The 21,099-nt window shown below is 36.0% G+C and overlaps 1 protein-coding gene across 1 annotated transcript in view; it reads right to left on the minus strand.

Annotated features, from left to right (window-relative positions):
- Positions 1-21,099, minus strand: part of NBEAL1 (neurobeachin like 1) — an 84,197-nt gene that overhangs the window by 6,227 nt on the left and 56,871 nt on the right. Inside the window, exons 35-54 of the mRNA XM_084289310.1 lie at positions 20,308-20,434; positions 19,209-19,357; positions 18,218-18,351; positions 17,255-17,356; positions 15,882-15,977; positions 15,650-15,774; positions 14,231-14,371; positions 14,007-14,137; positions 12,639-12,748; positions 12,018-12,135; positions 11,208-11,305; positions 10,771-10,887; positions 10,201-10,290; positions 8,874-8,983; positions 8,110-8,282; positions 7,354-7,448; positions 5,233-5,349; positions 4,397-4,558; positions 3,138-3,286; positions 2,316-2,451 (exon numbers count right to left, since the gene is read on the minus strand). Of these exons, the coding sequence (XP_084145436.1) occupies positions 2,316-2,451; positions 3,138-3,286; positions 4,397-4,558; positions 5,233-5,349; positions 7,354-7,448; positions 8,110-8,282; positions 8,874-8,983; positions 10,201-10,290; positions 10,771-10,887; positions 11,208-11,305; positions 12,018-12,135; positions 12,639-12,748; positions 14,007-14,137; positions 14,231-14,371; positions 15,650-15,774; positions 15,882-15,977; positions 17,255-17,356; positions 18,218-18,351; positions 19,209-19,357; positions 20,308-20,434 (2,480 nt within the window). The remainder of the gene's footprint in view (positions 1-2,315; positions 2,452-3,137; positions 3,287-4,396; positions 4,559-5,232; positions 5,350-7,353; positions 7,449-8,109; positions 8,283-8,873; positions 8,984-10,200; positions 10,291-10,770; positions 10,888-11,207; positions 11,306-12,017; positions 12,136-12,638; positions 12,749-14,006; positions 14,138-14,230; positions 14,372-15,649; positions 15,775-15,881; positions 15,978-17,254; positions 17,357-18,217; positions 18,352-19,208; positions 19,358-20,307; positions 20,435-21,099) is intronic.

Genomic DNA, 21,099 nt, shown 5'->3' on the forward strand with positions numbered 1-21,099 from the left:
TTAACACCCTAGAAACAGTGTTGAGTTTAGATATTTTGATTGGAAGAAAGAAAAAAAAAGAGGTTAATGTCAAAAAAAATGAATCAAATTAGCAGAAAGGACACTTTATTTTAGAGAATTCAAACAGAAAATTGCTAGAATTTAAAAGGAAAAGATCACCAAAACTGATCCTTGAATATTTCTTTCAAGTGATGGAGTATCACAGGACAGTTATGACAGATTGAAGGAAGGAAAAAACAAAGGATATCTCCTGGTTTCAAATTTACACCAGCTTCCAAAGATCCTGGGTGAAGTGCTCAGAGTAAAATTTAAACCAGAAATAATTCATACTGAATATCCCGTAAGTAAACATAGATAACAAGCAACCAGAAGCCATCAAATCCAGCACCTGGTGAATCTGCCATCTGACAACAATTTATAAGAAACATTTAATTCACTTATTAAGTATAGAACTTATGATTGGCTAGTAGCAATTAACCTGGCAGCTGATTAGGTTATGAAATGCCTTGCAATTTAATAAACAAGATGCATGCCTTAACAGTACAAGCTTGAGAACCATTCCCAACAGTTAGTACTATGGCTAAACTTGCTTAAAAACCGTATCATCACAGCAGCAAGGTTGTAGAAAAGGCACAGTGCTGCTTACAGGTGATAATCCCACAGGCTTTTGCAACATCCCAAACAGCTAAGAGATTGTTAAAAACACAAAAACATTTATTATACTTTACTTCATAGTGGCTGCTGTCTGTTGATGCAGAAAGACTAAAGGCCAATCTTAACACCAAGCAGCATTTCACTTTGTGCACAATAAACAAGCTATTTCCTTTTAACCCTATGGATCAGTATCACCATCAATAGTCAAAACTAAAGTGTTTTCTGTATAAGGATAAAATTCTTCTAATTCCTAACTACAAATAAATAAATAAATACCCCTCCCCCCCCCCCCCACACACACTTTGCAAGTATATTGGTTGATGCCATTATAGAAAACTAGAAAATCTGTGACATAATTTTGTTCCTCATATATGTGTGTGTGTATATAAATATATATATAATCTATTTACATGGATATTAAGCTTGCAGATCATCTGAGTTATAAACAGAAAATCCTGGAAAAAAAGTTGTTGGAAAACCTCTACATTCACAAAAGGAATCCAGACCTTGAAACAAAACCTTCTTCACAGTTAGAAAAATGTGATTAAGAACTGAAGAGGAGAGAGCTGAAAGCCTTCAGTCTAATGAAATACATACATTTCAGCCTACAAAAGATATTTTCTATGGATTAGGAAACAGAAGTGAAAGTGACTTTAAAGCTGTTGTTACAAACATATGTTTAACAACATCATAAGCAGCTCTTTATCAACTCTACAGTAGGAAAAAACTGTCCAGCTGGAAGGCAGTGGAAACTTCCCCTCCCTACTTGCTGCAACCAAGATTAGACTACCATTCCATGAAGCCTTTTTAAAATATTGAACAGCATATCTCCTATCTAAAACATTTTCAAACACTGATAAGTAAAGCTGCTCTGTTTTTACAACCCAACTATAAAATTGGGACAAACTCTTCTGGCATGTACTAAAGGTCATGCAAGAGTGGTTACCACAATTTCAAGTAAATACACTGCAGCACAATGGAAATCAAGTTATAAAGAGAGGCAAGTTTAAGTTAACTAAAGCACTTTGAAAGTTATGACAAGAAGTACTTAGAGCAAAACCTGTGTTTTGCACAAGAAAAAATGGGCATAGCTATTTGACAGATGGATGCTCTGTATTTGATATTGCATATGCAGTACCAACAAGTTTATATTCACCATATGGAGCACAGAGCATATGGGGAACCTACACAAGTAATTCTTTACGCATTACAATTAGACACTCTTAACAGCAAGTAATTTGTTTTCCCCAATGTCAGTCAATGCATATTAAAGGACATCTGATGGAAACCATAAAAAAAATAAAATAAGCTTGCTCTCTTTAGTTTCCATTTTTCTTCTGGAAATTGTTTCATCAGAAAGTGGCTGACAACACTATCACATACAGAAGAGAATAGCTACTAAGATTTTGCTTATTCAGATGTCAGTGATAAAGTCTGCAAGTTAGTCCAGCTGAGCTTCCCATCTGCGATCCCTATATATCTTTGATTCTTTATAAGAAATTTCAGTACAGCAGTCTCAAAAGTTATTTCTTTCCCACTGAAAACTGAAACTTGCTCTTAAATTTACCCTGCCATAGAGGAGACCTCTTGCTCAGCTGGAAAGCAGAAATAAGTGAACTTCCCACTGTTCGGTAGAAAAAGTTCTTGATGGTGGGTTTTACCTCTGCTGGCTTGCCAACACCAACGATAATCAACTTGCCATCCTCCAAGCCAACAAGGATGTGGCTATACTCTTTAGTGACAGAAATGCAATGAATTGGCAGTCGCATGGCTAATGGGGAGATGCTCAGATTCAGGCTGAAATGAACAAGAGACAAAGTACATTATGCATGTTTTTTTCATATTGAAAAGAATCACATTGCAGTTGAGATCACAGATCATAGGACGTGCTATAAAAGAGTTTCTCAAAGATCCAGTTTGCAATTCTGATTATTATGAACTTTTACAGAAAGCTCAAATCATACCTCAGAATACAGCTTCAATAATAAGAAGGGACACAGCAGGTTAAGTCAGAAAATTAAGAGACTCTGACTGGAAGATCAGTAACATTAGTCCTACAACTGCCTAAGTGACAAAGATCACTCCCCATTCTGAGAACCAATGGAGCTCTACAGAGCAGTGCAGAACTATACAAGGTTTGATCATGATACCAAGTTGTTGCTGAGCTCCCAATGACTAACCAGACACGGGGACAACCACAAGTTGCCTGCATTAGACACAGCTCTTTCTAAGTTTTGTCAGCAACAGGTCTACGGTTGGGATATATGTGTGGGAGGAAAGTAGACTGGTACAACTTCTCATTTTTCATTCTCCCACCTTAGTTCCCCTTAGGTGTTTTTTGTTGTTGTTTTTTTCCTCTTCAGGAACACAGAAAAAAAGCAATTGCTACCACCTATAGCACCAAGCAGAATCAATATTACAACAGCCATTTCTAAATGAACCTCTCTATTTGCATCTCAATCAATTCATTGGTTGCACATTACCTGTAGAGATCCCGTATGGAAAGAAATCCCTGTAAGCTGCCCATCACAATATACTCTCCCGTCACACACATATCTGACACTTCTTCCTTCAGAGTCTCAGAACTCAGATGCTTTCCATTGACAGAATAGAGATGTAATGCATTCTTATCCTGAATAAATCAAAAATAAATATATCACAGAGGACTGGTTGGCTTAAAAATTTATTATCTGTATATTTAGTTCACTGATAAGAGTTGACTTGGACAGTAACCTACAGATAATATCGCTGACAACAGCTTGCTTGTTGAGTGATATGAGAACTGAGCCCATGTCTTACATGTACGTATACCTGGTCCTGTATGGAAAGTTTTGAAGTTACTTTTCATTACCTCTTGAGGTAACATAACAACATCCTACCTATCAATGTAATCAATTCGAAATTTTCTGGAAACATCCATGGACTTAATGGACAGGTGTTTTTGTCTTCTGGTGTTTTTTTGTTAAGGAAGAAGGAAAAAGCCCTCTTATCTTCAGCCCCCTCACCTCACCCTGAATTGAAAAGCAGAAGGAAACAAGTTTATTTTGTCAAACTACAGCTGGAAGCACTTCTTGGACAAGGCAACAAATTCTTGATGGATTGAAGACACGGCTAACATGACCTTCTGAAGTTCTTCCAGCCTGGCAACACCTTGGTGTTTCATCTCTCCCCAGTCTTCCCAATGCAGCTAGCATACCTATATCCAATAAATTTGTCTTACAGGAAAATTCCCATTCTCACAGAAATCATAACAGTTCTACACTTAGAACAACTACACAGCCACTCAATAGACAGAGTAAGCTATATAGCAAACCTTATAGGTGTCTCTCCAATCCAAAACTAAGAAACGTTGGTGTAGTCCCTGAGCATCTTGCATCTACAACTTACTTCTCCCCTTATGAACCTCTGTTTTTGTGAGTAGTGGAACTTGCAAAACTCCTAGTTTTGCATTTCAAAACAGCTCTCACAGGATGATTAATTAGTGCATGCCTGGGCATCTGCCTTGCAGGTGTTTGGAGATTCTTGTGAAACATACAGGAGCACAGTATGTCTGTGATTTACTGTATCATCAAATTACACTAAAATTGGCTAGCAAAACTTAAAACAAACAAACAAACAAACAAACAACATGTCATGATCAAAAAAGCCTCATTTTTTAAGGAAATAATGAGGGTAAAATCATGCACATTTATGATTAAAACCTTCAGCAAAAGAAACAGAGGTATTCCATGAAGCTAAGTACCTTAAGAGTGGTCTTTCCTTCTATGCTGGTGTGAACAACTATATGGCCTTCCCAGGACACAGCCAGATTGGGAACAGTCAGCAGGAGGGAACTCTCACAAGGTGGTCGCAAAGTTCTCATGTATTGACCTTTCCGAATAGTGCGCATAATAACTGTCCCATCCTGCAGAGACCAAATTTAGGTAAGTTTTTGGCAACAACCTCTGAAGTAAGTTACCGTAACAGATACAATGAGTATTTAAATAGAAATGAATTATTTTTAAAGTACTTAAAATCTTAACTGGAGATTAGGACTTCTGAGCTTTAGGAACCCTGCATGAGGAATCCTTCCCCCTCAAGGCCATGTACTATAGGCATATGTAAAAACAAATGCAAACAGAGCAAGGGGGCAGGATAGACAACAAATCAGCCGTTTTAGAGGCCACATTTATGACTGGGCATTATGTGCATTACAGAGTTCAGAAGCCTGACAGTGCAGTACAGAAATGCAGAGCTTGAGTAAGCTGCAAAGAGCCTTCAAGGTTAAGCAAGCAGGGAAGGAGCTGTCACAGAATTGTTTCTGTGAGAAGGTTAAGTTCTCCAAATAAGTCCATACACTTAAAAGCTCATCTGTACAAACTAGCACAACATGGGTAGCTGAGGCCTATGCTGTGTAGAGCACTGTTTGAGACAGATTGATTTAAGTAGGCAGCAAGGGAGATGGCACATATGTTCTTGATGTGCAAGGCTGAAGAAAAAACAATGTGAAATAGTCACATTTTTGGTATTATTCTTCAAACGTGCTCTACCATTTTATCGAAGAAATGGCAAAGAAGGGAAAAGTATTAAAATTCTTACCTTGGATCCTGACACTGCCATGTCCAGTTCAGTGCTGATGCCAACACTCGTAACTTCATCAGTGTGCCCATAAAGGATCTGTAATGGCTTAGGTGCCAGGCCGACAGGCACTCCTCCCTGAGAGTAACAAAAAGTGCAATGACACATTCTCTTGCAGCTGAAGGACAAACAAAAATAAGTTTCTGGTATCTTCAGCATTAGTTGTGCGATATGTATATTTGACATAGGCCAAAACCAAAAGCACAACTCACCCATTCCAATTTCAATTTATTCTTTTATGTCAGCAGTCTTATTTACTGAAATCAAGGAATGAATGCACATACAGGTACTATGTGGATGTGAACGACAGAATTACTTAGTTGATTTCTTTCTAGCTATTCAGATGACTGTGTGTGCAACTACCACAGCAAGCAGTCCTAACAGGAGTCATTTGTCCATCCACCTATTTTTTCTTTGTCCATGTGTCTGGGCTTATTCAATTCTTACAGCTTACCACAGAATTAAGCACTGCCTTCATAGGTTTCATATTCCTTGAGATTAGCTATTTTTTTGCTTAAAAATGAAAGTAACTGTTCTATTTTCTAGGGGAAAAGCAAGTAAATAATACTTCTAAGTGACTGCTGCTAGTATGATATAAAATAGAAATCTTGCAATAATGCCCATTAAAAATAGTAAGCTAACTGCTCACATGACTGCAGGATGTCAAAACAATTTAATACTTTTGTTCCAGTAAGCATACTCTCAGCATATAAAGACATTCTCAGACCAGTTCTGAGGCAAGATCTGTGCTTACAGAAAAGGAGTTCTGCAGAGAACTCTCCAGTCTAGTTTGTGTGTTAGAAATCTGCCAACCAAGTCCTGAAATCCTGAAGCATACAGGAAATGCAGAACAAGTGTCAGATTAAAGAGCTGGGAAAGAAGAGACAATACAGGGCAGAGAAGTAGAACAGAAGTTGCAGTCTGCAGAACATTACTGTCACTTTGTAAAGACCAAGATAAAACTCTCATGAGAAGAATTTACAATACATAAAACATCACATATATCCACTAAATAAAAAAGTAATTAAAAATACTAAAGCAAAACAATTCTAAACGGTAATCATCTCCAGAGAAGGACTCATCATTCAACTCACTCTGAAAAGATAAACTATGAAGTTTCTAACACTTATTCTGTCTTGAGAAAAAAAAAAAAAAAAATCTGTTTTAAGCACTTAGGTCTTGCCTTTTTGATGATGCACTATTTTGTACAAAGTACAGAATATGTCTTGAAAAAAACTATAAATACTCTCATCATAAAAGACAGCTAACTTTTCACAGCATGCATCCACTAAACACAGTTATGTACCACATATGGTTTAATGTGCTAACTTTAGGTTCAGTGGTAAGAACAGGGTGACATGACCAAATGTCCTGTCCATAACATGTAACAGGCCCATTCTGCAATTAATGCTATTTGTACTTGCATGAAGCAGCAGAAATGAACTTTTAAAATGCATAACAATGGAGATACCTCACACCGAGTGTAAGCACACACATGCATCACACAACCTCTTTCACAGGGTGAAAACAATATCAAAGAATTCTAAAATGCCTATGTAAATTCATATAACATATTAGTGATATCTTTGCTAACTCCTGGTTACCATGCATCAGTACTTCCCACAGAGAAAATACAATGTTAAAATGCAACTATTATAGTTAACAGCAGCCTAGAAATGTAAAAATCCCTAACTATAAGCATTGCTTTAGCCTTTGTTCTAATTCCTGTAGTCTCAAGCAGTGTTTCTGTTCTCCCATTCTTCTGTCTGTACAATAGGGATGATATTAGCCTATCCTGAAAATAACCTGTGAAATCTTTGATAGTGCCTTTAAATAGAGCAAAGTAACCTCAAAGAACGATCAGCGTTACTGTACTTTAGCTATATAGTAACTCATGTATGTAGTAAATATTTCAAACATAGAAGATAATGGGACTAACAAAATTACTAAGTTAATCAGGTTTTATGGGCTATTTTTCCCTGCAAAGCTGGCAGAAAGGAAATCAATAAACCATCACAGCAAAACAATGAAACAAAAGAAGCATGCAGAAACAGCTTCTCAGAGTATGCCTAAACAACATACCTGCTGAACTATTTGCCATATGATACAGGTAGTATCTCTGGAGCCTGAAATTAAATGGATTCCACAGTAATCTATTGCCAAGCAGGTCACAATATCTAGACAAAGAAAGGATAACAAGAAGTTGATATAGTTTAAGACTAATTTCTCCACAATTTGACAAAAAGCACACAAGATGTCAACAATGTATCCTCTTTTACAGCCAGCATGAAGCATTCTGCTGCAATAAGGACTGATGAGATTGTATCAACCAATGACACCATTACACAACCAGATGTACCAGCATGATTTAAACATGTTTGTTACCTAAAAAAGGAAGTCTTATTTTGAAACTATATTAAACCATCACTACAATTACTAAAAAGCCATACTCAAATATATGTGTATAATTACAGTTTAAGTATTCCTCTGTTGTTACATTGCCATTCTTTTATGACCACCTTGCCTACCAGCCCAGGTGCACTGAGTATAATTTGATCAAGAAGGACAAGAGTCACGGTGCAATACATAGAATCGTAGAAACATTAAGGTTGGAAAAGACCTCAAAGAACACCTGGTCCAACCGTCCCCGTACCACCATTATTACTCACTAAACCACGTCCCTACGCAACACATCCAACCTTTCCTTAAACACCCTCAGGGACAGTGACTCCATCACCTCCCTGGGCAACCTGTTCCAATGCCTGACTACTCCTTCTGAGAAAAAAAATCTCCTATTTTCCAACATAAAACCTTTTATTTCACTTTAGAGGTACTAACCCATGTGCCTGATGTGCTGTCCGATCAGCTTTCCTTTTGTAAGAGATGTCACTCTGATGCTATTGTCCCAGTGTCCTCCACTAAAGAGGAGTTTTGCATCATGCGATACTGCAAACAACTTAGAGGTGATCTCCAGCCCAGGTGCAAAAGGACCACTCATGGTGCGCTGTGTTCTGTAGGCAAATGATGAGCAGTTGAAATTAAACTCAGTTCAAATCAAGTTATCTTGCACCTCTTATATCCTTCAAAAGTAATAAGTTCTATCTTTAGAAGAAGTTATACATAAATAAAGGTGAAATTTTGCCCCCCGATATCCATGGCAAAACTGTCACTGCCATCAGTGGAAACCAGATTTCACCTTACATCTTTTCAGTCATTTAATTCTGTACAGATAACTCATGTCCCTAGCAAATATTGGAATATTAAAGAAAAAAAGAATTTTCTCAAAAATCAAATACAAAAGTGCCGTGCTTTCACTACAGTTTAAGAATGTGCAAAGAATATTCATCTCAGATTTCAAGATGAGTTTTTATGATATGGTAACTAGAAAAAATAGAATTAGAAATAGCTCTAAGAATTGAGAACCCTGAAATGCTACTTAGAGGACTTTTTACTCGAACATTAGTATTGTTGAACATTAGAAGATATATTCTTAGCTGAAAACTTGGCCAATGAAAACAGTATAGTCCATTGATTATCAGACAATTACTGTATTTTGTTACCACAGATGCATTCATCTGTACCTATCGCCACCATTTGCTTACTTGGGATTTGTCACTGTGGTATCTCTGATGAATGTAAAATAGTTGGAGATGTTTTTATCATAAGGTAGCCAACCATGGGTTCCAATAATGCAATTCAGACTTGCTGTTACCTGAAAAAGTTTCAGAATTAAAATCGGTGAAACCCAGAGACTTATTTTCTGATATTGGAGCTTACATCAGGAAAAAAAAAACAAAAAACAAAAAAGCACAGACTTCTTGAGAGTTCACCACTAAGAAAAAAAAAAGGAACACCCCACACCCTTGCACATTAAAACAAAGTCCAGCTCAGATAAGTAGCTTCAACAAGGAAGGATCAAAAAAGCAAATCTACTTTCCTTTGCAAAGATTATAATCCACATGTGGTACTTATTACCAAGTAAAAATACTGCATGTTGTAGACAGGTCAAAGAAAGCTGATTTGTAAGAAGAAAAAGACAAAAACAACCAACCAATGCCCTCCAACCCCATACATTTAATTACGATTCTATCATTTAAGTTTTTTCTTCTCTTTGAAATAGTCACCAGTAATAGTTAACATATTAAAATAGGTAGTTTAAAAAAAAAATTGTACTACAGCTCTGTTTCTGAGAAAGCAAGGAAGAAGTTGAAATATTCAAGATTATTTTCATCATATATTTAGAATAAATACAATGAGAATTTTAGATGTTTTCAGATTCCAAGCGACAAACATACTACATGAAGCCAGGACAATGAATTTGACCTACAAAATATGAACGTCAGAAAGTATTATTTCCTAAAAAACACAGGGGCCATTATGCAGACCATGCATATAGACATAAATATGCCAACACTACCCTCCTTTCATCATTTGGACATATGCCATAGTATCAGAGCCTGTATTAGGCAGTGTGAAGTTTAATTTTAGGAACAGTATAAGCCTTTGGAGTGTGCACATGCCAGACACGGCACAGTTTAAGATATGGATTGGAAAATAATGATAAATGTAATGGTGTCATTAATAACTAACCCTGTTGTTTTAAAGCCGGACTGCTTTACATTAGGAGATTGATTGCTATTATGGAAGTGGATCAGGTAGACAACTTACAATACACCTCACCACTACTTACTCTCATGTCTCATAAACACTTAAATGCCATTCAACAAATCTGTCTGACTTCTCCAGAAGACCAAGTTTTAACTGATAGCTGATGTTCATCATAGGTAAAGGAACACATTTCAACAGGAACAGAAAGTATTTCTCTACAAACTTTGTATGAAAAAAAAAAAAAACTTTATATAAAAAAATGCACCTATTTGTTTTGACTGCTGTCAGTCTCCAAGTTTAATATTAACACGTGTAACTCACCAAGATCTCTGGGCTTCCCTGGGACATAAAGGAACGTGACTGATTCCTGGGGACAACAGCTTTGACAATGGGGACACCATCACTGATTCCCTAAGAGAAATGACATGATTTTGGTCTAATTATAAACAAGAGCTGAGGGACAAATACAGAACCTGTAAAGAGTAAGACCCAAAGCCTCTGGAATCAATACCAGACCCATAACGTACTCTTGGACATGATACACATGCTCAGTTCATACAGGTATAGAGCATAACAAATACCAGAGCTTAAACCCTGGCTCTGTCCCAAATCAGTGAATTTAGCTACCAAACTCAGTGAGCCTCCAGATATCACCAGTGTTGTTCTTAGTTTTCATGGAGTGCTGGCTAACTCAATACTTAAACAAGGTGCCAGCAGACACAAATATATCAACTTTTACAAAGCTAACTAAAAAGGCAGACAAAAATTGTATTTAAAAATATTTCCTTCAAACAGGAAGTAAGTTTGTTTTCATCTAGGTTACTGCTTTTTGTTTCAAGTAGATCACAAGTTTCAGATTAGACTTTAGACAATCTTGAATAATGTGTCTACCTCTATGAAGAATGACTTCAGTTCAGTGAGGTGCTGGAAGAGATTCAGAGTAGAGGTATCACTTCTAGTTAGTTTTTGCACTACCTCTTCTGCCGACAGCCTTTGAGGATGGGGCTCCTAGAAGACATTTGAAGGAGTATCAAATTAGACAATCAAATTAGAGAAATCTACCAATTCTTCAAGTCATACATGGTACTCAGAATCTTATTGACAATCAACAGGAAAACAGACTCTTAAGCACCTAATTCACTTCCTGAAAGAATACTAATTTCTGTGAAAATGCTATGCTAAATTTCCGTCAATGTGACCCTTATACATGTTGATGTGGCAAAGACTTAACTTTCTTAAAATTACAAACCATTATCTTTTACAAGTCCTTTGTAATTCAGTTGGATTTAACCTCAAAGATCTGACTGAGAAGGAACAAACAGCATTACCTTTAACAGCTGACAGGGAGTTTGCCCAAAATTGTTTATCATTCCTTCTAAAGCTTTCCTTTCTTTTTCGTCTGTTAAAGCATCCAAATCCACAGCCCCTGGATCACAACACGAAAGATGAAGGGTAGAAAAAAAGAAACATAAACTAAACAATATATTGAGCAAAGACATGGCAAACAAATGTAACAAAACAAATTAATTGCAGCATTCTCAGCCTTTCCCCCAAGAAAGCCTCCAAACAATGCCTCCACATAAAATATAATCTGAAAAGTCTACTCTGCATGTGGAGTTCTAAGTATATCTGCCAGTGCAAGAGTTGCAGGGCTTTGTCTTGCCACATGGATTTAATATACTTCATGTATGCAGTACACTGCACACAAAAGTCACCCAAAACTCAATTTTGGTATTAATAGACTGCGTCTTCAACATATTTATTATTTATTTATACATTTTTCCTTGACCCCAATCCATGAGAAACCCCTTCACACAAATGTTTTTAGTCAAGCGAACGAAGAGCTAACAACAACAACAAAAAGTCCCCATCACATTTAGAAACAAAACACAAGCACTTGAAATAGTCCCCTCTTTTAAAACCTTTATTAACATTTTAGGTTCACAACTTCTGATCAAAGCATCAAATATTCTAGGTGTCTGATAACAAATTATAAGTTATGCTGCCACATTTCAGCCATAATTCTCTTGCTTTACCATATGCTACTATGTGGCATGATCACAAATCAAGTCCTCTGTAGCTTATACTGAAACCCCACAATTCTGATGACAATGACAGAAAAGCATACTGCTTTGTACCTTCATAAGTACAATAATAGAACACATTGAGTGCTTCCACTGCAGCTGGTCCCCTCTGCTTGTAGCCAAAAATCAAATCTATCCATTCATGAAGATGAGCAGAAACATACTCAGATTCCTGGAAGAAAAAAACACTCTTGTAATGTGAAAAGTCTGCTCCCTTCTTGAAGTATTTACTATTTTCTGTGAAAAAGATTTAATTCCTAAACTAAGAGTATTTACAAACTAGGTATATACTAACATATAGAGCAGAAGCATTAGAATATATATATGCATTAAGTGCACTAACTGCCATGTAAGATGGAACTTTAATACAGCAAAGCAGCACATCTAAGATGTCAAAGCCCTGTCACCCAAAAACACCTAATTCTGCATTTTATCTCCTCAGGCAGCAAACTCCCAAATCATTAGCATCCTCAGGCTTTATTTTTTTCCTTCCTTTCAAGCATTTTATTTACATGAACAGGACTTTAAAGTGAAAATTCTAGTGATACTTGTAGCATCAAATTCAACACCAACTCCAGTTCAAACGTAGTCCAAGTATTTTATATTTGAGCCACAGTGACAATGTGTAGATATACTTTCTTTATCATTATTTCAGATGCATAACCATCATCTTACCAGAGCCTTCCTATGTTTACAAATGAAGTCTTCTGGAGAGTGGGCCCATTTGGGGAGAACAACATCATTTACCACTTCTTTGGATATTTGAAGCTGACCCAAGTTAAAACCTAATGAATAATTTGGAGAATTTTGTTACTACAAAATACTTAAAAAAAATAAAATAAAATAAAATAAAATAAAATAAATCTCCATTTCTTTATAGAGATTAAAAGGGTTCTTTCTCAATGCATGGGAAGGATATTGAAAAATTCTTTATATAAATCTACAATAACCCTACTACTGATGTAGGAGACTAAGTTCTGCTATGAATCTTTAAAATGTTAAGTGAAACGTAAGTTAACCAAAGCACTCAAATGATTTAAAAGCTGCAGTGCCAATCTCAGAAGTAACATTAATCATTTTCACACCTAACTTTAAACATATCTGCACTTGCTTTATTTTACCAGGATTAAGAGTCCAAAATATTTAAAAGAGAGTATTTGTTCACAGCTATGAAGTTACTTAGAGGTTTAAGTTATTGCAGAATCAAGGCTTTTAAGCCTTAAATCCCACCAGCTTTCATTAGAATAACTCTAAATATTTAAATAACTTTTGAAAGCATGACTTAGGTGTTTCAAATTTTTATAACTTAGAACTCCAGTAGACTGTAGCTACCAGACAAAATTATCAGCAGCATAAACACACAAATCTATTTTTAAATTATCTAGTAGGGAGAACAATTCTCCTATGCACTAAATGTGAGGAAAAAAATAGCTAGGAGTCCTATACTAGAATGCAATGTTGTCTTTCTAGTCAACATTACATGTTACTGAAACAGCTTATTCTCCACACGCACACATCCTTCTTCTGATGGGTATTGGAATCTTACATAGCTCTAAAATCAAGTGACTTAACATTGCATTGGTAGGTAACAATAAAAAGCAGCAAATACACCAATTGCCTGGAACAAGTATGAGACCTCACTTTTGAAGATGTCCAGACTATCACGCAACAAAACCAATAAAACAAATACTAATTAATCTCCACTAACTTCCACTATCTGCTCAGTATGAACTCTTTTGTTAACCTTCTCATTTTTAAATACCCTAATGAGTACTTCTGATCTTTTACATTAGGCAGACAACACTATTTTAGCCATCCTTAAGATCCCAATCTTAAGTTTTAAACAACGTTCAGGCTGCTGCCTAATGCAACTGGTGTCTCACTAAACAGTTTGAAGCCAGTGTGATGACTGAAGTAATTTACACAAATACATTATAAAACTTAAATAATGAGTGTTCCACAGCATTCATAACTGCTTGTATTTCTTTTCAGAAGAATACAAGAAGAGAGTTCTATGCAGAATATTCTGAGCAATCTATTTACCATTTTGATTCTCCAGGAACTCTGGGAAGTAAAAGAACTCTGGGATAAGTTCCTTGACATCATTGGGGTTATCCATGAGTGCCTGCCAGGTAGCAGGAATAGAGTGGAACTGTCGATCAGCACAGTCAAACCTGCGGGGGGTCAGAGAACTCAGATCAGGCCATTCATCCTCTTGGTAAAATAAGGAAGAAAATACAGGTGCTGTTTACATGCTCACAGTATACCTTCCACTTTGAAGTTGGATATGAAGTGTTGTGAAAGGTTCTACCCGAATGAGGTAATGCATAACACCAGCAGCATTTGAGTAATGTGTTCCATAGTGAAATTTGTCAATCATCCCAAGGGGATCCTCAAAATTCTCGTATCTGCAAAAAAAAAAAAAAACAATAAAGAAAATATTTATAACCATAAATAGAATTGAGCACTACAGCTGATATACACATGGATTGTACCTATTGGAGGAAAGGATTCAAAAGAAATGATCACAGGAATTTGTAAGATAAAAATACATCACGTTCTATTAAACATGAGAATTCAAATTCTGTCTCAGAGTCCCCAAGCAAAAGACTACAGAAAGACAGAAATGTACATGAGATGATGGATCACCCTTTTCATACTCATTCTTATACTCTTCCCTCGGCATTTGCTATCAGCCATCAGAAACTGGATAAAGGGCAAGACAAGCTTGATTTAGCATGACTGTAGATAAGAGATAAAACAACCAAAAAAAAAACCAACAGAAACACATGAATAAGGCTGAATATTTATTACTGAAAAAGGACTTGAGAGAGTTTCCTGCAAGATTAAAAAAAAAAAAAAAAACAAGCATGTGTGATTGTCTCAGGATGCAGAGAAGAGATTTATTTAACACTCATGCCTATTTTCCTTTTCTACTGGCAAACTCTCTACAGCACTGTGCCACCATCTGGCTGATATATTCTTTAAATCACAAGGCCAGAAAGAGAAATTACAGCTAAACATACTGCTAGGAAACTAGTTTCATTACAGTCAGGGATAGACCCTCATCATTCAAAGAAAATGCTCTGTGTTCAAAGTTTTCTGAAAAAAGATGGTTTTGCAAGCAGCCTGGCAAATGCAATCTGGTATGACAGCACTCACTCCTCACACTAGCAAAAAGGAAGGATAGCTACACTGATGTGTGGATGTAAGTACTTGTCACTCCTACCTACAGAGGAGTTGCTGGAAGTGACTGAGTTATATTTTATTTCAAAGATAATAATCTATGCTCAAAAAAAGAAAGAACAGGAGGCACAGATCTAGGGATCAGTGCTACCTTTCAGCACAGACAGCTCAACTCATCAGTAGGATTTCACATTCCTCATCTTGAAACAGATATAGGACACAGTATGTCTCTTCAAACTGCTGGACCATTAAATTGAGCATCTCTACATACTGTTTCTCATCTCCACATCTGAGAAACAACAGTAAATTGTCCTTTCAGTGCTGTATAAGCTAACTAATCTGAATGCAGCAGGAACCAAGAATCAACAATCTTTGCAAAACCATCTGTGATGTTATAAAACTAGCTTTTAAAAATTTTAGTGTCAACACTTTATTTATTTACACATATTATTAGCCTCGAGTCTCAGAAAAGACAGAAATATAAGCTTTCAGATACATACTTCTCTTTCACAGCCTTAGCATTCTTCTCATTTACCACCCCTATGGGTTTGGACAGATCCCTAAAGACTGCTGGATTATTCAGGTCCAGTTCTTCTGAAGTATAATCTCGTAAAATCCAGGGGAACTGAAAAAAATAAAGTCAAAGATCAAACAGATTAAAGATCCCTCTTTTAAAAACAGGAAAAGTGCACTCCCTCAGCTAAAACTAAAAAATTAATTTTTTTAAATTACCACAGGATATTGAGCAAGGTCGTTGTAAGTTCGTCCTGCCATTGTGTTCAGCTGAATAAGGTAGTCGAAATTGGATATTTCTCTATTCACCCATTTCTGAAGGACAAAAAGAAAAAATAGATACCACGGAAGTCATTATATCAAAGCTACTACTACTGCAAAATACACGTCTTGTCAGTATTTATCTGCTAGGGGATAGTATTCACAAGTAAAAGGCACGAGTCTATAAATATGGTATGAATGTTCAAATTTCTCATAATTGATTTTATTTCCCCTTTGATTCAGTGATCGTACTGCATTTCACTGAAGCATTATATCTCATTGAAATGCATTGATTGTGTTGAAATTCACTGAAATTGTGTCTGTGATCAATACCAGTTCTGTTGTAAAATACAATGCAGCTGACAATTAGCTGCCCCAGAATAAAAAAGTGGAAGCAACACAAAAGTGAAAGAAACAAAGAGAAAGAAGGTAAAACAGGTATTGAGAAAAAGGAGAACAGAAATTTGAAATCCATTAAAGTTTTAAGGTCAAAGCTTATTTATGAATTGTTCTCCCATTGATTAGCAGTACAGGAATTTGTAAATTTAGTATCCTTGCTCCTCTGTTCTATTATTGTATTTTAAACTAAAGAACAGACAGGGCTGTGTTCAGAAGGTCTCAAAATCTTTCTGTAGCATGATGGAGACGTTTCATTACAGAAAATGTTTTTCTCTACTTAGGTATGCAACATGATACCCCATGTCCCTGGGCAAGAAAAAAAAGTGAAGAAAAAGTGAAGTACTCCTAATATTCTTTATCTGTTCTGTAAAGCTCCCTCAGAGAAAACCATGATCATGTCATAAACAGATGGAAAATAAAAATATATTTAATCTATTTAGATAAATTATCTATGTTTAGGGTAATATAGACATTTTGACATTTTATTATTATACCAAAGTTACCAATTCCTTTAACACCATACTTCATACTCAATCTTCACACAGGCTTTGTTGAAAGCCTTATAATGAAGAGATAGCAGGGAACATTGTTTGCACGGGTACTGAGAGAAGTTCCAAAATGTACATTAAGAACCATGGACTAAAAACAGAAGAAAGTCTGCTGCATATTCTCCATTCTTGTTGGAACACTTGCTGTAATCACATCAGAGCTGAGCTCTATCCATTTACCATGGCATAAACTCACTGACTGCAAACACAAAACACAGCAATTCTAAAAATATGCATGTTAAAGTTCAGACACTGGACTGAGGGTACGGAAGTTGGCAATTGCCATCTAAAATACTGAAAAAAACACTCAGAACTCTGGAACCTTCCAGGATTCCTTCAAGAAGCAGAGGAATGCCCTAGACTGTTTATGCTCAAGTCTCATACCTGCATCAAACCTGAAGCTTTAAAGAGTTCCTGTGGAGATCTCGTTCCAGAAATATTTGGAGAGCGCAGGGACAATATTCGACTGTATACTTTGTTTCTTACCTGTTTGAAAACAGCATAGAAATATTTGTTCTAGAAATTAAAGCTGACAATTAAACAATTGCTCTGTTAATTAAAATGTGAAGTAAATGGAACGCGGTTACACTTTTAAGCACTCCTGTCTCTTGCTGTATAAACCTTTGGTGTGTATAGATATAACAACCTTCAATTTCAGGATATAAAGGCAGTATACTTTATGAAGTAACTTCTTTTTTATTGATGCTACACCAAAAAAATTATTCCCATGGAACTCTTCTAGGAAGACTGCTGTTCAAATAAAATTACACCATACTGATATGTTCCCTACCAAACTACTACAATGATTTATTTATTTAAAAAGCCATTTTACAGCAGCTATTCTTAAACTGACCTACTAGTACGTAAATCACCTTAAGTTCTGATAGTTCCACAATGGATCACTTAGAGTAATGCAGAGGAACACAAAGGTCACTAATCCTACGCTATGGAATACAGAAATATCAATGATTTCCAATGTTGTGGTAAAATAAAAGCTCTTTTACTTTGTAATTAATATACTCAGATTATTTTTTAAGATGCGTGGGCTTAAAGTTAGATTATTACTGATATAACTTTGGTTGAATAATAGTTCTGTATTATTAAGGAGAAAGAGACAGGAAAAAGTCTTGCTTTATTTATCCTTTCAGTTACTCAGTTTCTAGATGCCAGACTGAGGTTTTCAGAGACTGCAGTCTGATTTCCCATAATGACTGTATCTAGCAAATATTTTGTTATTAATGCTCTAGTATTATGAAAGACACCAGACTCACACTAGATACGATCAGTGAACTAAAATTTGACACTTGTGCTAATAACACAAATCAAGGAAATTTGGGAAATGTGTACCTCCTTATTGAAGTTGAGGAAGTAGTTGGTTTGATCCATAAGGAAGATCTCCAAAGCCGACCTCCTCAGGTTGTACCGACGCAAATGTATCTCTCGAATTTGAGAAAGGTGACATTTGAAATCAAAACCAACCCCTAGGAAGAACGTTTTGATTACTGACTTGAAATATATCAAAAACTTTTCATATACACACAATGCAGTATTATTTTCAATCACCCTAGAAAGAGCAAATTTTATACATGGCTTAGTTAACCATTTTGCTAGAAAATATTCCTAGCTTCATTTTCTACTGAAAGATTGAGACAACAGAAAATATCTAATGGGATGGAGAATATCTTTGCATTCTGGTCGAAGACACTTTAAAAATGTATTGACAAAAACATAAACCAAAACCCCTTTCATTTCTTAGTTGGGCTCAAAAAGAAGATTTTTGTAGATAGAATTTCCGAAAGGCCAGCTTTTTGATATATCGATTTCTTCTTTCTTTCTTTCTTTCTTTATTTTTTTTTTTTACTTTACATCTATTGGTCAAATGTTTCAGTTCACTGTTTTCATACTTAGCCATGCATATTCCATTAAAGTTCGTGTTAATTTTTACATACTACTACTTCTTAATCATCACTTACTAGAACTTTTTAATCAATGTACAGGTGAAACATTTGTCATGTAGAACATAATTGCCATTTAAGAAACAACTTAGAGGAAATGACACATTTTGTTCATTAGCTAGACAGCCAGCACACAGGTTATTTATTTTTTTTTAATAAAGAAATGCTAAGAATATTGAATCAATTTAACAGGTCAGTATGTATAGTTCCAGATTTCTGATTCTGAAGTCATCAGCTGACCTCTGACCCCCAAGAGGAATATTAATTACAGATCCTCACCATTTATTTTCACAATTAGTTTGGCACTCATTCTCAAAAATCAAGTTTACTAAAAACAGAATGCTGAATTGCACTGTAAAGAAGGAACTATTGATCACACTTACCTTCCTCTTTTTCAAGGCTACCATCAAAGAAATAGATGTGCTGGGTAGTGATCTCCAGTCTGCCAGGTATCACATCAATTACCGTAATGAGTTCACAGTCTTCAGACAATATTAGCTTTTCTTTCTGACTCTGCTCATCCTTCTCATCCCTACAAAAATACCATTAAGTGTTATGGGGTTGGGTAGATAATATAATTGCTGAGGTACTTGGCAAGAGCACAGTTCAGAGAAGAATCAAATTTGAAGTGCATTACAAGTACATCATAAATGACTATATGAAGTTACTTTCATTAGCAGTCCTGAATGTTTCAGACTAGACTACTAGGTATTTTTTAGTCTTGTTCTTCAGGCTTGCTATTTCAGTCTGATGCTCAATGAACTTGACTCCCCTTGAAGTATCACTCCAAGTAAAAAAAAAAAAAAAAAAAAAAAAAAAAAAGCCATGTCTCTACCAGACTTCAAACTGCATACACACACAAGCATATGCACAACTTCATGCATCCAGTAACTGGAGTTACTGGAATGAAGCATTTGCCGTCTCCTTCTGCCTGACCATGAACACAAAAGAACATGAAGGAAGTGCAGCAGGCCTTCTTCCCTGAATGAGAATCAGGGTATTCTCCATTAAGGGCAGGTAGGCAAATATCCACATTATACAGCTGGTGCCACATAGAACAGCTCTAGCACCTGCAGGCAAGAGCTGGTTCCACTCTGGTCTATGGCTTTGCGGGGTAGACCATTTCTTGAGAGTTATAACCAAGGTACATGTACATCATAGAAAGCCTCAGCAACTCTGCGGCATCAGACCAACTGTGGACAGTGAATCACTGATGAATCCTCACAAGCATCTTCTCCGTAATCTGAGTACTCTGCACTCAGAACTTCTCTTCCTTGAGGTTCTTCATGTATTGCTGTTTACAACAAGAAATCCAATAGCAGCTTTCTAATGTTCACAATTATCAGAGCCCTGAACTGGACTGTTAAGAACAGGCAAAGAGGGAAGTTTTGCATGCTAATCAACTCCAGAATTTGCTTCCCATTCCTTCCCACTTCCGATGCACGGAAACAAATTTCAACTGTTCTGTGCCCCTGTACTTACATACTGGAACTGGCTGTTGTGTCTTCCTCTGGTAGTTCCAGTATATCATCTTCCAAGTCACTCACTTTCACTTGCTTTACCACTTCCAGAAGTAGAGACTCACTAGAGGGCTGTGTCTGGTGCACACCTATTGTAATAGACGCATCATCAGCTCAGATTTTTTTTTTTTTTGCTACAGCATTTTTGGAAAGTTAAACTACTGAGTGTATCTTCCACTGTTGAATATTGTTTTTATCTGAGTAACAAGTAATCAGATTTCTTAAATGAAGAAATCTGTTAGGCAAGCAGAACATTTCAAAAATGCTCCTCCAATTACATTGAAATATATGTCAAATTAATTGGTAAAAGTACAGTTCAGAAAAGAATCAAATTTGAATGCCGAAGTGTATCATTACATATGTATATTTATATATGTCAATTATCTCTCTCCCTCCTCTATGAATTTCACCTAACTATAAGAAGAATACAGAAACACCTCAGAAAAACTTTAAACTCAACTGTAATGCGGACATTTCCAGTTAAATATTTTGTAGTGTTTTGTCAAACACTCTTACAGCATGCAGGCTTCATGGAAATACACTTTTTTTTTTTTTTTTTGCTAACTTGCGTTTACAAGACTGAGATTTAAATGACTTTGTTTGTTTGTTTGTTTGCATCTTGATATCCAAGAACCCTAACTTAAAGAAAAGATTACACCATTACATCTTAAGAAAAGATTACAACACAGCTTTTGGGTACACTTCAAAAAAAAACAAAAAAAAAAACAGTTCATACCTACACATTTTAATCAAA

This window comes from Netta rufina, assembly GCF_964035555.1.
Source record: "Netta rufina genome assembly, chromosome: 6".
Lineage (NCBI taxonomy): Eukaryota > Metazoa > Chordata > Aves > Anseriformes > Anatidae > Netta > Netta rufina.